Genomic DNA, 21,061 nt, shown 5'->3' with positions numbered 1-21,061 from the left:
TTGTGTTAATTTAGTTAAGAATAGCCAATTGCAGTATTCGATTCACCACTTGCTAAGTATAACCTTTTACCAGTTACTTGTTCGATACGTCACAGAACTAGCTAAAAGCTTATCCACTGCTCTCTTGTCAAACAATCGATAGTCGAAATCAATTATAAAGTTATCCAACTGAACTCATTAAAAGAGATTATGTGAAGATTTTATTTATAACCGCTTGTTCTTCTACTTTTTTATACCAGTTTATACTATTTATACCAATACAATATTCGATTCACCACTCTTTAAAAGTTGGTCAACCAATTATGCAGTTATTACTAATTAAATGCCGTGTTGTTGTTAAAGTAATTTTAAACACCTCTTAAGCACTTTCTTTTGACGTCACAACTTTTTAAGCCATTATGCTAAATCTTGGTATGTCTTTTCATTTGATTTCGCAAAACTTTTTCCGCACCCAAATCGCTGTGACGCAAATGGTGTGTTACTTCGGCGGTCGTTAAGTGAGTGCATGCAGATTTTTTATATCCCAAAGAGTTCTTTTTCACACCGAATTGCGGAAGTTATTTATTTTTTAATTTTTAAAGATATTTAATGTAACAATTGGGTTTATGCATTTGCGTCACACGCAGGATATTTGCATTTTCATGGAATTAAAATTTTTAACAGTTTGTTTTTAATGTTGATTGAGCTTTCGGATTGACACATGGCTCATGCAAACAACGTTTTATTTTTAAACAACTTGTTGAGGTTATTTGTTGCTGTTGTGAATTTGAAATTATATTTTAAATATATCTTTTTCATTGTTACAGATTCGAAAAGTTGTATTTCACTCATCAAAGCAATCAAACTTAGTGCGATTAACAATTCAGTGGATTAAAACTACGATCGTTAATTGACAATTAATTATTCCCTATATTCAAGAGTTTTATTGTGGATGGAGTATCATAATTCTCAATATTTTTCAGGAAAATATACTTTTATATTCAAGATTTTAATGAAAAAAGACAATTATTACTTCAGCGCCATCTATTGAGTACATTTTTGCACGACAATTTCTTTCTAACGCGATTGCCTCTTGACAACCTCTGAGGATAAATTAAACGATTCCAAATCAATGCACGTAGACTTTACTTAAAAAAAACCATCATACCATCCCATTTATATAAATGGTACTCCTATACCACATCACAATAATGCTAAGTACCTAGGAATTACCCTATATGCTAAGCTTCGCTGGAAAGAGCATGTCAAGAAAAAAAAAACGTGCGAGCTTGATTTAAAATTTGCTAAGTTTTACCATCTGGTCAGTAGGAGATCCACGCTTTCAATCGCAAACAAGCTGTTTATATATAATCAACGGAGCTCAACTGTATTGCCTGCATTCAGCGCTTCCAAAATGAGGTACTAAGAAGTATAGTGAATGCTCCTTGGTATGAATTCAGTAGTAAAAGAAATAACCAAACTTGCAAAGACTCACGAAATGAGGCTTATACAGCACGTAAATGAAGAGGCATCCAGACTCATCGGTACTGCTGAACGAGAAAAACGACTGAAACGTAAGAGGCCTTCAGACTTAGCAAGGCAACTGTAGCAGCAAATGAATTTCTCTAACATTTAGCTTTTAATTATTATTTTTAAGTTATTAGAATAGAATTGTTGTTAGTATTTAATTATTGTATACCAGGTAAAATTATATTAAAAAAAACCTCTGAGGATATATCCGAAATGAAAAAGTTTCTCAAAAAGTTTGTAGATTGTTTATAATTTGTATGGCTCTTATATAGAAAAAAAGCTCCAACAAAGCTCTAGCAAAGTTAACAGCAATATTTTTATTTTGTTATATTTAGTTGATGTTGGAGTCTGGAGTAAAAATAGTAGAAGAAAGGAGAGATGTCGTCAGAACAGTTATTAACAGGCCTATAGATAGTGGATTGGTTTAGTTATTATGATGACGAAGAAGTTCGTTGATATTGTTGCAACAGTTCTAGAAATTCAAAAAACTCTAACGAAAATCTGGCAACGCTGTTCCTTAAAAATTTACTCTAAATACATTGCCCTCTTTCAATCCGAACGACATCTTTTAGAAGTGATCAGCGATAAATATACACAAAGATGTCATTGCCATCAACAAAAATAAAAAAAAACCAAAAAATAAAATAATTAAATAAGAATAAAAAACAAAAACAAGAATAAAAAAAACAGCTGCCATCACAAAGTGTAATCATCGTATGATCAATAACGGTCACTAACTAGCGCGACGCGTGTGAATGAGCAATATTCGCGAGCAATAAAATGCCAGTCATTAATTAAATCAGCAAATATAAGCAAGTGAGTAAATCATTTTTGCGGTTATTAAATTGCGGTAGGAAAGTCAGAAACAGTTAAATCTGCGGTTTATTTGCTCGAGCAACTACCGGGCTTTCGAGTGTTAATGATTTGAGTTGATTCGCTCGTAAGCGCTTATTAAATTCTTTTTTTTTTTGTTGTTTATTTGCGCAAAATTTTATTTTCAAATCTAACTTTAACAATGAAACTGCTCGGAGAAAATGGAATAATAAAAATTAATTGTTTTTTTTTGTATTTTTGAGAAATTTGTATATATGTCTGTGTATGAATTTTAGTTTTCACATTAAAAAAATACTTTTTATTTACCATTTTTAGCGCAAATGCTTGGCGTGTGACTACAGTTATTGAATTCATTTGCCATACATACATACACATTTATTACGAGTTCCCATGTATGGGTAATTTTGTTGATTTGAAATATTTTTAGATTCACCAGAATTTGCAACTTTGTTATTTTTATCGCTGTTTTTAATACACATACATACATATACACATTTATTTAAACATAAATACAATTGTTTCTCTAATTGCTGTGTTTTGGTGAACCACATGTGAAGTCAATAATAATAGTCTTCTTCAATAAATGGGCGGTTATGTTCCATACAAGTGGGGTCTACACACAAAAATGCAGGCATATTCTTCTATTCATTTATATACATATGTATGTATGTATATAATATAGAAATACAAACAATAGCATTTATGAATCATCCTCATGTGCTTACATAATTACAAGTGTAGTTCTATTTTTCATTAACTCAATTACACGAAGAGCATTTATTTATATAATTGAAATTTGTTTTTTATTTTTTTGCAATCCAATTTTTTAGATAATATGCCATATATTAAAAATATGTTACTTTTATTATTCCTACAAAAATAAATTTTTAATTTTTTTTATAAAAAGTCGTTTTTATTGTCTATAAAAAACAGTTATTATTTTTTTTCTGACCCCAAATCATAGACTTTCGGTTTATTTGAAGTTAAAAACTAAAAAAAATGCAATATTTAAATATTTATCGATTTATCGATTATCATTAATCGATTATTTTGACTTCCATATATATAATATGTATGGATTTTGTAAATTAATACTGAACAAGTAAATATTTACAAAGCAATCGGCGTAAGTGGATGTATAATATATCGTTGTTAAATAAATCGATTAATAAAGTAAATTTAATTGCAAATAATTTAGCATACATATTATAATAATCGATCAAAGCTTCTATTATAGTAAATAACTTTTATTTATCAATTTAAATTCACTTTTCAAATAAATATAATATTTGTGTTATCGATAACTTTTATATACTTCAATTATAAGTATGGTATAGTCAATATTAATTCAAATATAATTATCGATAGATGCAGCTGTCATGGACGATTTTAGTAATCATTTATCGTCTGTTTAAGAATTGAACGATTTTTCGGATTATCATAATATTTTTCTTACAAAAAAATTAAAATTGTTCATAAAAATCGATTACTTTGTTTTTAGTGGACTAATATGTAATTTGAAGTGAGTAAATGGCAAGGATTTGATAGAAACAATTTGATTTCAGAATTGTCAATTTGTTAAAATTCAAAAACATAAGGGGCTTACGTAAGTAACCTATCTACAAAAAGTCGATTATTTAATATCGATAAATTCCATTTCACACAAAGTAATGTTATCAATAATTATGCACTCCAGTAAACCTTACAGTCATAGAAAATGCACTTTTGCATGGAAAAAGTCAGCAATTAGTGCTAGAGCACCATGACTTCCGGTGGAAATAACTGATAAATAATGCATAATTAACGGGAAAAGGCACGCAAACTAATACAGTTTCGCTAAATGGACCAAATGCGTGAACTAGCAGTATTTTTCCTATATGTTTCACATATTAATTAATAAAGCCATTCAATGTGAATGCAATGAAAGCACACAATTTTCGAAATACAATTAAAAATATGCACACACACATACAAATATATCTCTTTTTGTTGCTAATAATAAAGCGAAGTTTTGCTATAATTTTCGCACGCAAAAATATTTTGTTTTTGTTTTATACTTAATTCAAAATACTTGAGGCATAACAACACTCGCGGTGGCAAAGTGAGTGCAAGTTGAGTGCACATTCCACACATGCGGAGCTAAATATAATATATGTGAGTGTGTGTATTTATACATTTCATTTTGTAATAAAATTGATTTTAAATGAATTCAAACGTATTTTTGGAACATAATTCGTAATTTGTATTGCACATGTCGAACTGAGTAATGTCGAATATTAATATTAAGCGAGTGTACAAGTGCACAAACAAACATGTCAACGCACGCTTGTAATGCAAACAGCTGCACTTGAAATTTTTAATGGCGTGGTGGATTGATAGAAAATTTGTGAAACGAGCGAATAAATGTGAATATTTGAATTTTAATTTGAGTTTGTAGAAAATTTAGTATAGGTTTTTGTTTTAGAAATTTAGAAATTATTTTTGAAATATTTTTTAGGATTTTTTTATTGAAATTTAATTTTTGTAAATTTTTATTTTTATTAATTAACATTTTTGTTGCAAAGCAAATCCAACAAAATATATTTTTTCCTTTATATTTTTCTTTTGTTTACAGTGGATTTATAAAATATGCGTATAAACTGGCTCAAACCCAATATTGTTTGAAGTTGTGTGTTGGGGTTTTTGCCCTTTCATTACTGAGTTCAATATATTCTACATGAATTTAGATTAAATAAATTTGATTCAGTTCAACTGCGTTTGGCCGATTTGCAAAAAATTAGATTATTAGTCGCGGTTCATTAGAATTACTGTATTAAATGCCTCTACTGAACTGAACACTTGGTGTATACAGATGTAATAAGAGCATGTCTTATTCAAATCTTAGAAGCAGAATGTTCTAAAAAAATATATATATATATTTTATCTGATGGTTAAAGCACTAGTTAGCATAAAGGTCAGTTAGAATATTGGAAATAATGACTTTTGAAAGCGAACAAATGTAGAACCCGGACATTAATCGCGAGATAAAGTGAAGGTTAATTTAACCGAGAGTTAAGAAAATATGCCGATGAAGTATAGAAAATACTAAAAAAAAAATTATAGTTCCAGTATGAAAATATCGACATTTGAGAAAGAGGTGAGAAAATTATTATTAAACTATCACCTCAACTCTCAATAAGTTTAATATTAACTCTGAATAATTAATAGAAATATAATTTTTTCACAACAAACGTGAGAATGTGTGTGACGGAATAGTGGTTGGCTTCATGATGTCATTTGATTTTCACTGATGCGATTTAATTCAATTTTCACTTACACATACAAATGTGTATGTGACTGTATCCAATGGTTATAGAAGTCTTTACAGCGATATATAGCGTACTATATCTGTAACTTTTATATACAAAGCTTTTATAACACTTCACTTTCATTGTATTCAAATGTAGATATGTGTGAATGAATTTCATGTTCGCTTTATTGCCATTGTTGGCACTAGTTTTTCTCATACTGTTTGTAAAGCTGTAATTTTCATATTTTGCAAAGACTTGTTTGAATGAAAGGCGGAAGAAGTTCAATGAATCCTCATTACTCTATAGTGTTATACAAAAAATATATTTTTTTAATTGGAATGTAATTATGATTTTTTTTTTAGTAACTACATTTTTTTTTCTAGTGCTCTTATTTCACTGAAGAGCACTGTATTTTCTATATAACTTTAAAATTTTGTAGGAATTTTGTATAAACTACACAGAATGACGAAGAAATTGTTTATATAAACAAAAAAGTTGGCATATCACATATTTCTGTTTCTGTTGCTGATTCTCCAGAGCCAAATAAGGCGTAGATAGTAATGTATTGTATTTTTGCTGGATGGGATTATGTGGTATGCATCACTATTTTTACGCTATAAATAAATATTGAAAGTCCGCTCAGATAACTTTGTTTGTATCCAGTATTAGAATACACTATTTTTCTGTTTCTGTTTACTTTGCATATGACTTTCCACAATAACTTATTAGAAACAAAGGAATATGAAATCCAATACCATGATTGTATCAATATTTATGGATATTAAAATTTAAAATAAAAAAATATAAATTTCTGTTCCCAATTCTGTTTCTGTTACCGAATCTGTTTCCGTTTCTCGCTACAACAGAAAATATTTTTTTAAAAATATAACATAGAATATTAAATTATACATTTTAACACTAAATTAAAAAATAAAAATGAAATTTTGTTTCTGTTTGTAAATTCTGTTACTGCACTTTTTTACAAAAATCGTGGACAAATTGGTAAAAAGATGAAATAAATATGAATTTTCAAGTCAGTAAATACAATAGTTTTGTTTAGTTTCACTTAAATATTCTCTAAAGAGTATAGAGTAATTATATTTAAGTTTAACCACACCTGTATTTATATTATTATATATGCATAAACTATCTACTGAACAGCCATAGTCTTTCGATGACTCAAGCACAATTAAATACATACTTCTTGTTTGTATATATACACAACTGAAATATCCTTTCACTGCTTCAACTATCAATACCAATTACCTACGTCTTAATAATCAACAGACTACGTGCTCTGCTTTGGCTCATATACATACTCACGCAAATTGGCGAACCCACTCACTTGCTGCGCATTTCTTCTATATGAAGACATGCATATGTAACATATTTCACCATGAACCAATAAGCTTTCACAAATTAAAGAAAAATCACTTAAATTTTCAATACAATTTCCCACCCATTGCGATGTCTGCCGCGCATTCGCTACACCCACAAATACTAGGTGTAAATGCGCTTGTATATGTACGCATGTGTATGTATGTATGTGTGTTTTTGTGCTTGTATTTATTACTGACCTTTCCTCTGGCGTTTCGATCGGCTCATCTGGCATCACATCGTTCATGTCTGCCGTTGTCTCTTGCATGGGACTTGTGCCCAAATCTATGCTTGTCATACCCTCAATCATGGCCATATTTGTTGTTTTTGGTGTTATTGTTGTTGTTGCTCTTCTTGCTTTGTTATTATTGTCGTTATTTTGTTCTTTTATTGCCCTTCTCTGTGTCCTTAATGCAATTAAATATACACCACAAGCTCAGTGTTCGTGTCGTTGGAGGGGTGCGGAGGGTGCAGGTGGTGGTGGTGTTTGAAGTGCGTAAGGCGCCACTTGGCTGTATACTAAATTTCCTTTTTTTACAGTTATATTTTTCGTAACGGTATGTGGCGTCACTTTGGCGTCGCGTTGGAAAATTTCTTTTCCTGCGTCGGCTTCACTTTGACGTCTTTTTTTTTCCACAGACTGGCTTACGTAGACGCACAAGTGTCTTAGCTGGTTTTGTTATTGTTCGTCGGGTGTGTGTTTGTTGTTGTTGTATGTTATTAGTTGCCTTGCTGAATCACATAAGTTTTTGCTTGCCTTCAACTATCGGCATATACTTTATTTTTGTCTGTATGTATATATGTATATATATGTAAGCCTGTGTGTGTGTTCTATACAATGCACTAATGTATGATGCGTTGCACGTATATAGTATGAGCAGGCTGTTATTGATTGTTATTGCTATTGATTGACACTTGTCTCTTGGGCGGTCGAATCACTTTTATTGTATTGTTGTTGTTATTGTAGCACGCATCAAATCGCCTACAAATCGAATTCAATAAATATTGAACAATGCGTCGCTGAGTTCAAACAAATTTCTCGGTGGTTCTTTATATGCCGTGTGAAAAATCAATGCTTGAACACCCTTCTTTCGCAGCAATCAGCAAGCAGTAAGCTTTATAACTGTAATTTATTTACAATTTCACTGCCCACAACGCTTCCGAAAAAACACTTTTCAACACTATGAAATTCACTTTAACTTTTTCCGCACACACTTTCTTTGACGCAAAACGCTTGTATGTTGTTGTTTTTGTACGAGCAAAATTTTATTTTTGGAAGCCAAAAAAAAAATAAAATAAAATTGTTTTTTTTTTGCACAATAATTCGTTGTGAATAGCTGCTACGCCGTCTATTTGGCAATTATTATTAGTATTTTCATGCGTTTGAAGCGAAATGAAAGATTTTTCTTTGACTAGCTTATGGTTTGAGAAGCACGAGATGACTGTTCGCATTCAGCGCAAATGCAAAAGTTTAAATCACAAGAAAAACGCTGATGTAGAGCAGCAGCAGCAAACAGCCGAAATTAGTAACTTGACTAAGCGCGCTGCAAACGGCGAGCTGACGAGAGCGTAATGAGATTTGGCGGTGGAGAACAAAGGCGACGATGAATACGAGAGATGTCTCAGCTTGAGGCGAGAATGTGAAAATTTGCAAATAACAACAAAAAAATATAAAAATGACATCTCACTTGAGTAAAACTAGAGTAGAGCAGGCGCAAAAACAAAGGAATGGAGCAAAGCAGCGAAGAGCTGAACAGCAGTGAGTTAGCAGAGAGCAAGCCAGCGCTGAGCATAGTGTGAAATATACAGCCCGCTGCTCTAGCAGGTGAGCGGTGAAAAGTAAAACACACATATATCTGAAGTAGTAGTAGCATATTTCCATAGTGGTAGTAGTAGTAGTATATTATATGAGCCAAAGCCGCCATTTTTTTTTTTGAAATTTTGCTGCGTACACCGGCATTAAGTAAATGTTTGTTTTTGTTATATTTGTGCTCTGCAGTTAGGCGCTTTGCTGCGTAATTTCATGTCAACTAACTACGCAACACATGGGGTGTCCATGGCGTATGAGTAACATACAGATCCTTTGGTATCACAAACAACATGGCGTATGAGCAACATTTGTAATATTGCATTTTTTTAGATTTTTTTTTAAGAAATTATATGTGAATTTATATTAATTTTTCGTATATAAAATAATTTGTTTAAATTATAAATAAATATATTTTAATTGTTTCATTCTCTTAACATTTTTTGGGAATTTTGTATTGTTAAGCGCAATAAGTTCAGCAAATTTTAAATTATTGCCGTGAAATAACAATACAAAAGGTTTACAAATTATGTGTGTTTACGTATATTTTGTGTTTATTTTCCCGTACAACAGCTGTCTAAATGTTCGCTTGCAATAAAGTGCAAATATTATGAACGTATAAATAACCAAATAAACAGGGTGACTATTATATTTTGAATATAAAATTAATGAATTTTAAATTAATTTTTTCCAAAAAAAAATTAAGCAAATAAGAATAAAAAAATAAATAAAATTAAGTGTAAATAATTTTTAACTAACTGTTGATATAAATTTTTTTTTTTTATATTTTTAATTTATATTAAAAAAAAAATTGAAAATAAATAAAAAAATATACAGCGTGATTATTGAACATAACTTGGAGTTTATTTTTCAAAAAAAGAAATTAAGCAAAAATTTCATTAAAATTTTTTTATACAAATTCCATTATTTAGTATTATTATTATTGAAATAGTTCAATATAAATGGATTGATATAGAAATCACTACAAAATGCTATTTATTCGTTTCTAACAATTTTTACAAATTCTTTGTTTTTTATATAGCTTTCTGAACGTTTTGTCCACGCATACCCCTTGAATTTTTTAACTGAGAATAAACTTCTATAATTTCTTACAAGCCACTAATAGATTTGCATAACATTACTCTGAAAACTAATAAATAAACCCATTGGGTCAAAATTCTCAGATACCTAGTACCAAAGTAGATGAAAGTAGATTTTCCTAAGTATTCCAGAACATTATGAAAAAATAATTATTTAGTATCTTATCATCTTGTCATTTTATTTATGGGGGCGCAATTTGTTGTTTGATCCTATTACGATTGTACCTCGCTAGAAACAGTTTGCAGTGGCGAAGTCCCAGTCGATTTCTGAGAACATGCCGACCAACAGCAATGTAGGTTTCCGGCCCTACCGGCATAGCAACCGCGGCCTTTTTAACTAGTTGGTCTGCAAGTTCGTTGTCTTGTATCCTGGTATCCAGAACAAGATTAAACTGTTGTTGTTGCACACCCTGTTAAGTTTTTCGATGCAGTCGAGAATCAGCCCCGAACTGGGAGATATAGAAGATAATAAAATATATTTATGTTTCTGGACACACAGCTGTATTTAATATGAACTTTAGTTGATCATGATCCCAGCTGTTAGATTAAACATTTTATCGGCTGCTAGCTGCAGAAGCTGCCTGGAAGAAGACAAAGCGGAGTCATCTCAACACTTTCTTCAGATTGTCCTCGTTTTTGCGAGATCGAGACTAAAAATACTTTTTTGAACACTTTCGTGAACTAATGGATGTATAACTAGTCCAGTAGGTTCAGTGCGATTTGTCGAGTCTAAAAAACCATTTCCCTAATATCTCTACAAAAAAAAAACTTTATACCATATATTAGTATAAATCTCTCTCTCATACACCTACTCTCATCCCTCTCATGCTTATAACAGCTAATGCTCTCATTGCCACTCTCAATATACCCTCAGCAATTTTGCTCTACGCTCTTTAGTGTCCTGCGCACTGCCACTTTGCAGCTTAACGAGTGAATGATGAGCACCAAAATGGCCTTGCCACATTTATTTTCGACATTTGACTTATTCGTTTCAATAAATTTGTTGCTATTTGCATAAACATTACAAATGCCTATTGGCATTGCATTACATTGCCTTGCAACAATTTGCATTGAGTGTGTTATCGATTGTTTCGGTTATGTATGTATGTGAAGGGCCATTGCGCTTCAATGCCGCTCATGGTCATCTGAGATTAAAGTGGTCAAATGTTGTGCGGTGGATTAAATAGATAACGGTGCATGTACAAGTATGATGAACAAGAGTTACAGGGAATTATTGCTTTGCTTGAGGCTTTTTCATTCATTAATTTAATTTTTACTCTCAATTTCTCAAGTACTTCTTTTACATAAAAATAATGATGAAAATATTGAAAAAAATCACTGACTAATGGCATCTCTTAAATTTAACTCGCACGCACGTGCCAGTATAGTTTGAAAAATTTCCATGATGCAGAAGAATTCTTTAACCTAATAAAGTTCCTGTCACTTCGAAATAAATTGCTGATGCTGGCACTCCCTACTTAGTGAGTTGGGATTTTTATTTTGATACTGCAGCTCCTTCCGAGTAACGTAAGTGCATCTCGTTAGAGCCGCCTTGTGTGTGTGACTCATCGATGTTATTATCAGTTTGTATGATTGGAAGTATTCTTGCATAATGAAAGCACGTACGTGAGCATAGGTATGATGATATTTATAAATGAATCTCGTGAGGGTTGAGATGTTTAATTATAATTGTTTTTTTTTTTAATTTCATCAATTTGTATTAATTTTTTATAATTTTTTTATACTCTCGCAACAAAGTTGCTAGAGAGTATTATAGTTTTGTTCACATAACGGTTGTTTGTAACACCCAAAACTAAACAAGTTAGATATAGGGTTATATATACCAAAGTGATCAGGGTGAAGAGTGGAGTTCAAATCCGAATGTCTGTCCGTCCGTCCGTCCGTCCGTCTGTGCAAGCTGTAACTTGAGTAAAAATTAAGATATCTTGATGAAACATGGCACACTTATTCCTTGGCACCATAGGAAGGTTGCTTTCGAAAATGAGCAAAATCGGACCACTGCCACGCCCACAAAATGGCGAAAACCGAAAACACATAAAGTGTCATAACTAAGTCATAAATAGAGTTATGGAAATAAAATTTTGTATGAAGGATCGCACTATGAAGGGGCATATTTGGATGTAATTTTTTTGGGAAGGTGGGCATGGCCCCGCCCCCAAATAGATTTTTTGTACATACCTCGGAAACCAACAGAGCTATATAAACCAAACTTTCTGCAGTCGTGTTTTTTAGCCACTTCTTAATACAGTCCAAAAATGAAAGAAATCGGGTAATAACCACGCCCACCTCCCATACAAAGGTTAGGTTGAAAATTACTAAAAGTGGGTTAACTCACTAACGAAAAACGTTAGAAACACTAAATTTCACATAAGAAATGGCAGATGGAAGCTACACTCAGATTTTTTTACAAAATGGAAAATGGGCGTGGCGTCGCCCACTTATGGGTCAAAAACCATATCTCAGGAACTACTCGACCGATTTCAATGAAACTTGGTTTGTAATAGTTTCCTTACATCCTAATGATATGTTGTAAAAATAGGCCAAATCGCTTCACAACCACGCCTACTTCCTATATACCAGAACTTTGAAGTCCATCTGAATCGTTTACATTACAATATATACATATGTAAAGTAAGCACTAGTGAAGATAACTTTGCATAAATTCTGCATTTATAGTGTGGCAGCCCCTTTCTAAAAAGCGCCGAAGTCGGTCCATAGGTTTTCAAGACCCCATATATCGAACATGAGGACCTCGGTGCTTCTAAAATAATATTAGGGTTTCCAACTTTTAATAGGCTTTATACAATATATATGACGAATATGTGGGTAAAATTGTGTATTATATAATATAAATAAAGTTAAATAAATAAATTGCGAGAGTATAAAATGTTAATTTTTATAATTTTTTAAATTAATTTTGTACCTTTTAAGTGTTTTAACTAAGCCATAAATAAAGTTATGACTGTAAAATATATGGCATAAACGATCGCACTAGGAAGGGGCATAATTTGATGTAATTTTTTTTAAGTGGCCATGGTCCCGCCCCAAATAGGTTTTTAGTACATATCTCATAAACTTCTAAAGCTACATAAACCAAACTTCCTGCAGTCGCAGTCAAAAATGGTTAAAATCGGGTCATAACTTCCACTAGCTCCTATATACTTAATTATAGGTTTTTCAAAAATACGATGGGCTTAATACCTTATAAATCGGTTAATATGTGAGATATTTTAACAAAATTAAGTGAGCATATAGTGTACCTTGGTGGTGAAAATGAGTGAAATCGGTTCAGGAGTTACCTCAGCGTTCATATACTATATATACTGATTTTTGTTATTCAACTGGATTTTATGTCAAATATCCCATACATCTTTATAAAATTACATCAATAAATTGCGAGAATATGAAATGTTCGGTTTCGACCGGACTTAGTACTTGTTTTTATTATTTTTTAAATATTATATTATTAAATTTTATTTCTATCAGATTTAAAATTTTTATTTTAATTTTTTTTTTTCGATTTATCAACATATCGATAACGCAAATAATCGACTTTAATGTCATCACAATTAAGCATTCACTCGCATTATAAACGATCTAAATGCTAATTAGCACAAACGAGCTTTCAAATAAACGCACCGAATGCATACATTGTAATATTTGTATATTCAAAAAGATACAGATACATATATATCTGTATATAATTATACACATATTATGTATTTTGATATAATTAGTGGTCATTGTACCGAAATCAGATATTGATATTTTTTTATTGCTTTTTAAATTTTGTGCGGTTTTTATATGAATAATCCTTTATATAAATTTAATTTTTAGTAAAAAAGTAAAGTGAATATGACATTTGTGCGCTTTATTCATTAATCATCTGTCCTTTCAAAATGACAGAGAGATGTGAAAAAATCCAGGAAGCAAGTGCAAACAATTAAATTATAAATTCTCATTACAATTGCTTCAAATGTGTCATAATTGGATTAATTTTGAAGTTTAGGAGTATAAGATTTAACACTCTTGTTCTTATATGAGCAAGCTAAAGAGAAAATGAGAATTTAGAATTACATTTGTATCTTAAGAAAACATGAGCAATGGAGCTGAGTAATAAGTTCTTATTATAACTAATAAATAAAATATTTTAGTATCAACATAAAATAATTGAAATTCTTCGGTAGCTGAAAGCTTACGTAAGGAAAAATGTATATAAATATATATGTATCTATGTATGTATGTATGTATGTATGTATTTTATAATCAAATCCATACGTAAATATACTCAAATATATGTATATATTGCCACGTGCTACACTGAATAACTCTATTCGTGACGTCACCGATTATCGGCACGCATGCAATGACGTCACCATTAGAAAAACCGAAGTTGGTCGGAGTGCACGAGAGGCTTGTCACAACACTGCTTGCGGTCTATATATACATATGTACATACATATAAAAATACATTTCAAATATGAAGCGAAATCCTTTTACTTCAACCCGCTCACCTCCTTCCACAATACATACATATAGACACATACATGTATATATGTAACTAATAACGTTCTATTGGCACGCAGCTCTTGTTAACGTCATTGATTTTCTCAAGGCATCGCTAGAGCAGCGCTTATGCACCGTTAGACGACTAAAACCGCTGACATGACAAATGTAGAACGTGACACAAGTATAATTGAATGACCGTTAGTGAAGTCAAGAAAAAAAAGCACACACACACACACTCATTTGATTTACGAAAATAGCACAAGGCCTATTTATAGTGCAACGATGTTTGTTTACAATTTCCTTTTAGAAATACCGTTAATAAGTTTTCAGAAATAAAACCACTGTCAGCGCTTGCAATGACGACAAGAAGGTCAGAACGGTTAATGGCGTTGGCTAAGAAAGAATTGCTCTAACTGTAAATATGCTATTAAATAGTTAATGAGCTAACCTCGTGTAATGCAAGTAGTGAAATAATAATGTTTACTGTTGTTGTTGTTGCATTGTGTTGGATGGAAAATGCTTGACGAGACAAAGTTGACGCCTCTTTTTTAGCTTCTTGAAATGCTTATTATAACCCAGTGGCTGTGTGAAGCGAGAGATGTTATGGTTTTGTTTAGCTAACGGTTTTATGTAACGGTGTAGTTAATGTGGTTGGAGATTAAATATTTCTAGACGAATTAATTTTACAGAAATATCGAAAATAAGATTTTTAGAAAATTAAAATATTTTTGTAAGAATTTTTCAGAAAACGGTTTTTCTCAAAAAACTTTAAAAGTCAATAATTTTAAAAGTCCATGGGTCACAATTTAATATATATGATAATATACAGCTCGTTTCCATTCGAACTCAAGCCCACCTTACAAGCTTCTTCATTGTTATGCCAACTGCATGCGAAGTGTGGACTCTGTTCCATTATTTAGTGTCTATTTATTTATTTCAACTGACGTCTGACGTCTAAGAAATTATATTCTTTTTATATTACATAACACAAGTGACGTGTGTACAATGGCGGATTCTATTACATTTGCTGTTGACATCGCATGTAATAATAGAAAAATACATAAAGTTTGTATTAGACTTAGCGTACTTCCAGTTATTTGATATGAGCTGACATTTTTTTTTCGATTTTTGAATGAGTTACGAATGCACGTATACATATATTGTATGTGCTTAATTTTAGTAATTTTCAACCTAACCTTTGTTTGGGAGGTGGGCGTGGTTATTATTCGATTTCTTCAATTTTTGGACTGTAATAAGAAGTGGCTAAAAGAAACGACTGCAGAAAGTTTGGTTTATATAGCTCTATTGGTTTGCGAGATATGTACAAAAAACATATTGGGTGGCGGGGCCACGCCCACTTCCCCAAAAAAATTACATCCAAATATGCCCCTTCATAGTGCGATCCTTTGTACCAAATTTTATTTCCATAGCTTTATTTATGGCTTAGTTATGACACTGTATAGGTTTTCGGTTTTCGCCATTTTGTGGGCGTAGTGGTCCGATTACTCCCATTTTCGAACTTAACCTTCTTATGGTGCCAAGGAATACGTCTCATTAAGATATCTCAATTTTTACTCAAGTTACAGCTTGCACGAACGGACGGACAGACGGACGGACAGACAGACATCAGGATTTGAACTTTTCTCGTCACCCTGATTATTTTGATATACATAACCCTATATCTAACTCGTTTAGTTTTAGGACTTACGACCAACCGTTATGTGGACAAAACTATAATACTCTCGTAGCAACTTTGTTGCTAGCAACTTTGTTGCGAGAGTATAAATATAGGGTATTCCTTTTAGATATATTTTAATAAAAGTTATTTTAAAGGGCATAAAAATCAAATTTTGGTTAGATTTGACACCAATTTTCTATAAAAAATATTCTAACAATTTACTAGCTGCCCTAAAAAAGAGAATATATGTTTGTAGTTCTTATTTATCGAATTTATGATACATAACCTCAATGAGTGTCCCTTTAAAAAAATAACTCTAATATAGCCAAATTCGCCAATAACCCTCTATATACATATATATACTGTTTCAAAAACATAATAAAAGTGGTATAGAAATATCTAACTAGCTACAAATATGCTCCGAAATCTGGAAACAGAGCCACCCGGTCGTATGAGTAATGCAAATTAGTTGGTCGAATTTGGGCGCAAGGGCGTATGAGCAACATTTTGTTATTATAGACATTGCGCTAGAAAATCGCATAAATTAACTATTTTCTAGGAAAAATATGAATGTGAAAGGTTATACGTTTTATCTTATTAAATATAAATTAATAACACTCACCTTTCTTGATGTTCCAGGCCTTCGAGGCCATCGGCAATAACACTCTCAACAACGTGATTTCGATTGCCCAATAAATGTTGTCTGTCCAAATCGATCTGAAAGTGAGTGAAAATAATTAAATATAATTTTTAAAAGGATTGTTAAAGCATCATAGCTTACATTAACCTAGATATAAATATAAGTTTAAAAAAATCTCTTTCATTTTGAAGAAAATCTAAAAGAGGAATAGAAATTTCCACAGTCTACAAATACTTCTTATAGACAATTTCTCTCTTGCTTACATTTTTGAAATGATAAATTTTTATATAAAAAAAATTACAAAAAATTGAACTCAATATTCTCAGTGAACTTATAACAATCTTCTTTTATCGCCAAACTCGATCGCTTCTTAATACAGGTTATGCACACACCATGCGTGTAAAAAGGGTTAAAAGTGAACAAACTGTGTCGCAGCCGAAGAAACGTGTTTTGGTATCTCATATATAATTTTAGAACAAGAATCAAATTCAATTTTTTAAATGTCGGAAGAGAAATGGCGTTTTGTAATTTTTACTGCGATTTATTTTGTTGTTGTAACTTTTTAAAATTTTGTACTTTAAATTTGATTTTGGGATTTTGTAAGACGTTCTCTTGAAAGCTGGTAGGACAAGTGGTGACAGAGAAGCAGCTTGAATAATTATACGAGGGCAGCTCGATAACTCAGTTTCGGATTTCAAGTTTCAGTCTCAATATGGTGTAGGTGCCGCAAAATTTGTTGGTAACTTACTAAAAGCTCATATTTGATAGAAACAGAGTTGCATTTTAAGGTTAATAATTAATTCAGAATTATATCGAGCTGCACTTTTAATGAAATGGCCTTTTCAACCTCTTTTTTTCTCTTTCACCCTTCTTTTCTCTCATCTCTATTTGACTATCTTCTTTACTTTCTCTTCTTACATATGAATTTCTTTTTTACGTCCTGAACTTAAAAGTTTGAGCCTCAACAGGTTTTAAAACAACTCTTTCCAGATTTTATACATTACATTTTTCATAACAAACAATAAATAACAAAATGTTGAAATTGACTGTGGACGCCATCACAGTCGGGTTTCGAACCCATACGGGAGTAGAAGGCTAACCAGAAACTCAATCCACACTGCGGCAGTGTAATGGTTGATACAATTTGGTTAAAATTCCACATAAATTTAAATTTCCGTTTCAGAACGTTCTAACGACTGACATACTGACACTTAGGAATTTTATCGGAGCGCGCAGTGATTGCATATTTATTTTGTCTCCCAGCATGTGCTTATGCATTGGCAAACAAAGAATGCAAGCATGTCTGTCTGTATACGGTTGTTTTGCATATTTTTGCAACTCACCTGCATCTGGGAATAGGCTGACGATGTGATGCCGCCGTAACTGTTCAGGCTCACGCCGTTCATGTCGGCAAAGCCGCTCTCTAAGTCCGAATTGTTGCCTTCCATATCGTGTGGGCTGTTGTCCGAATCGTCGTCAGCTAGAAAATAGAGAATTTTGAAAGCAAATTAGTTATAATTTTAAACAAAAATAGCAACAATTTTTTATAAGAAAAGTTTATTTGTGGAACTAGTCTATTTACAGGAGAACTCAAAGGAATCGTTGATCATTTTGACTGTGTTTGTGTGGCTTAAGTTCGAAAATGGAAATCTTTATTAATATTTTTTTATTAATTTTCTTTAAATATTTTTCACTTTTTTTTAATTTTTCGAATTCGAATTCGATTTCGAATTTTTGAAATTCTAATTGCGTTCGCTGTTAACCGCCGTACTAAACACGCGCGTCACACTTTGCTTGTTTGTTTATTTTTATTTCGAATTTTTGTGGTTTTTCTTGTTGTTGTTGTTGTTTTTCACGTTTCGCCTGCGCTGTCTTCGCTCGCACAATGACTGTAGTGACATTTAATATCCGACTGATTGTGATTGCGCTGCGTCAAGCAGTTCATTGGTATACACTTGCTGTTCGCTTGCGTTATTTGGACTGAAGTGAAGTGAAGCTGTAGCAGCCAACAAGTTCCACATGCTACACTAAACAGCGTCCGCTTGTCCGCTCAGCGTCGAGATGCTTGTGATGCCATGTGCCCTGATCCGCCTCCTACTATTTGCTCTGCACGTCCGATTTGTTGTTCTGTTTGTTGTGGTCCGTAGATAAAACATCTCATCTTTGCTCATAAATTCAACTGACACTTACTACACACAGATACATACAGACACACCGTCTCTCGAGATAAAAAAGTTATTTATTCCCTTTAACGGTCCCATATCGAATTGTCCAAATATTTAGGTTTTTGTTCTTTCTAGCTTTCAAACTGATAAGAAGATTATTTGTTGTTGAAGTTGTTGCAGATTTGATGGGCGTAGGGTAAAATATATAAATAAATGAGAGTCGGTCAGTTAAGAATGAAAAGTAAAACAAATTTTGTTTTGGCGAGACGAGCGTCTATTTGAGATAAATGAATGGCGGATGTTGTGGACTGAGTTGCATACGCCGATTTCGCGAGGGTTAGGTGTGTTCTCGAAATTCAAACTTTTGTTTCTTCTAACTCTTCTGCTCCCTTAGTTAGAAATGGCAAACCTACAAGTATTTTCTGGCATTGTAGAGTTTCCTGAGAATCCTTGGGTTCCTCTTAAAACTTTTGGGATGCTTCATTTGACTGATGACAAACAGACGAATTTGAAAGAAGCTCGTCACCATCCTTGGGATGGTAATTTTATTTCGATAGTTTCCAACTAAGTCCGTTATAAGGTGATGATCCCAATTTGATTGTATATAACTTGGAACAGAGATTATTAAAATTATGACTCCTTGACCCATTCGTTTAACATCCGATATAATGTAAGATTTCTTACTAAGAAACCGCAACATCTTTGCCACGAAATGTCTTATTCACTTGTATAAAGTGGCAGTTAATTGCTTTGTTATTTATTATAGCTAAGCTGACAAGTTAGGGTAGGTTAATCTGGTAGGCCAATGAGCAACTCATAGACCGATTTTGGTCCTTTACTTTACATATAACACATATACTTTACACATAATCAATGGGAAGTGGTCATCCTTTAGGATGCCTGCGCTTGGCGCTAATTTCAATAACGATACCTCTTCCAGATTAACGTTCTGTGAAGCCTCCAAGTCCTGAAGCCGTTGCCTTAATACTGCAGGACAATCACACAAGATATGTTCCATTGTTTCTCTGGTACCTTGCTCTTGACATTTCTTGCATTCTTCGATTTCTATCAGCCCCATCTTGTAGGAATGCGCCGCCACCAGACTGTTACCAGTGAGTCGACCAAGTTCCTACATTTTTTTCTATCTAGCGTCAGGAAGAACTTTGTGTATTTCTGATCTACCGCTTTATACATAACTTTTGCGGTTCTGCAACACGGTAGATCCTTCAAGCACGCTTTGAACTTTCTTAACAAGTTCCTGTGGGTTTACCTATGTCGATCACGCTTTCTGATGACAGTTTAACGCCTCTCTTGGCAATTTCGTTCACTACCACGGTTAAGTAGTTGCATCGAAAATCTATATATCTGATTCATAGACAACTAATGTAAACAGCTATCTCCAACTACATCTAATACTGAACACGTCGTATTTATAATTCATACTAAAACATCTTCCATTGGTGATATTTATAAGTATAAGCACTTAATTATTACTTGGAACTACTGATACAATAAAAAACCAATTTTATAGTTACCTTCCAAGAGCTTATTGTAGAAGGAATGCCGTATATACATATTGTCTAACTTTAAACAAATTATGTGAAAAGAAATTAACTTAGTAAATGAAGGCTACAAAAAAGAGTCCAGAGTTAAAACCTCCACTTCAAAACGATCTACTTCACAATGTGACACTTATAGATGTGAGCAATGTTTTCAAATAGCTTTGCATTTTAAATGAATCGCTTTGTGATAGCACAGTAAAGGAGGTCAGTTCTGCAGATTCAATGCGATCCAGCGCTATCGGTCATTTTATCGGAATTCGAGATCACGAAGCTAGCAAATAATAACAAATATTATTGCCACACATGTTCATTATGTATGTATGTATGTGTGTGTGTATATGCAACATTTGGCAGCACGCGATTGAAGATTTTGAACTCTTTCGCATATATTTGCAGTTGAAGCAATTTACAGATTTGCAATGTTGGCGCGTCTAATGAACTCATTTCCGACATTTGTTTGCCACAAACGGCCTTGAAGTGTGTGCGATTGCGGTGATCGAGTGGGGATCAGTCTAGTAGGACTGAAGTATGTCAGTGAACTGGTCTAGTAGACACTGTTGTTTACTTAT

General features: G+C 32.5%; 1 protein-coding gene across 6 annotated transcripts in view; it reads right to left on the bottom strand.

Moving 5' to 3' along the window:
• Positions 1-21,061, bottom strand: part of LOC105217390 (protein GDAP2 homolog) — a 78,397-nt gene that overhangs the window by 8,954 nt on the left and 48,382 nt on the right. For 3 of the 6 annotated variants that reach the window (XM_054233088.1, XM_054233089.1, XM_011192368.3), the window contains 2 exons: positions 18,109-18,245; positions 16,748-16,842 (listed from right to left, as the gene is read on the bottom strand). In XM_054233088.1, the coding sequence (XP_054089063.1) occupies positions 16,748-16,842; positions 18,109-18,245 (232 nt within the window). Of the gene's footprint in view, positions 1-7,210; positions 8,466-16,747; positions 16,843-18,108; positions 18,246-18,347; positions 18,737-20,465; positions 20,625-21,061 lie in introns of those variants that run through there. The other 3 variants (XM_054233090.1, XM_011192367.3, XM_029043533.2) reach the window with 3 other exon arrangements.

Source organism: Zeugodacus cucurbitae, chromosome 6 (assembly GCF_028554725.1).
Source record: "Zeugodacus cucurbitae isolate PBARC_wt_2022May chromosome 6, idZeuCucr1.2, whole genome shotgun sequence".
NCBI lineage: Eukaryota > Metazoa > Arthropoda > Insecta > Diptera > Tephritidae > Zeugodacus > Zeugodacus cucurbitae.
The sequence above is the reverse complement of the archived record's forward strand: the minus strand, read 5'-3'. Positions and strand labels throughout refer to the sequence as shown.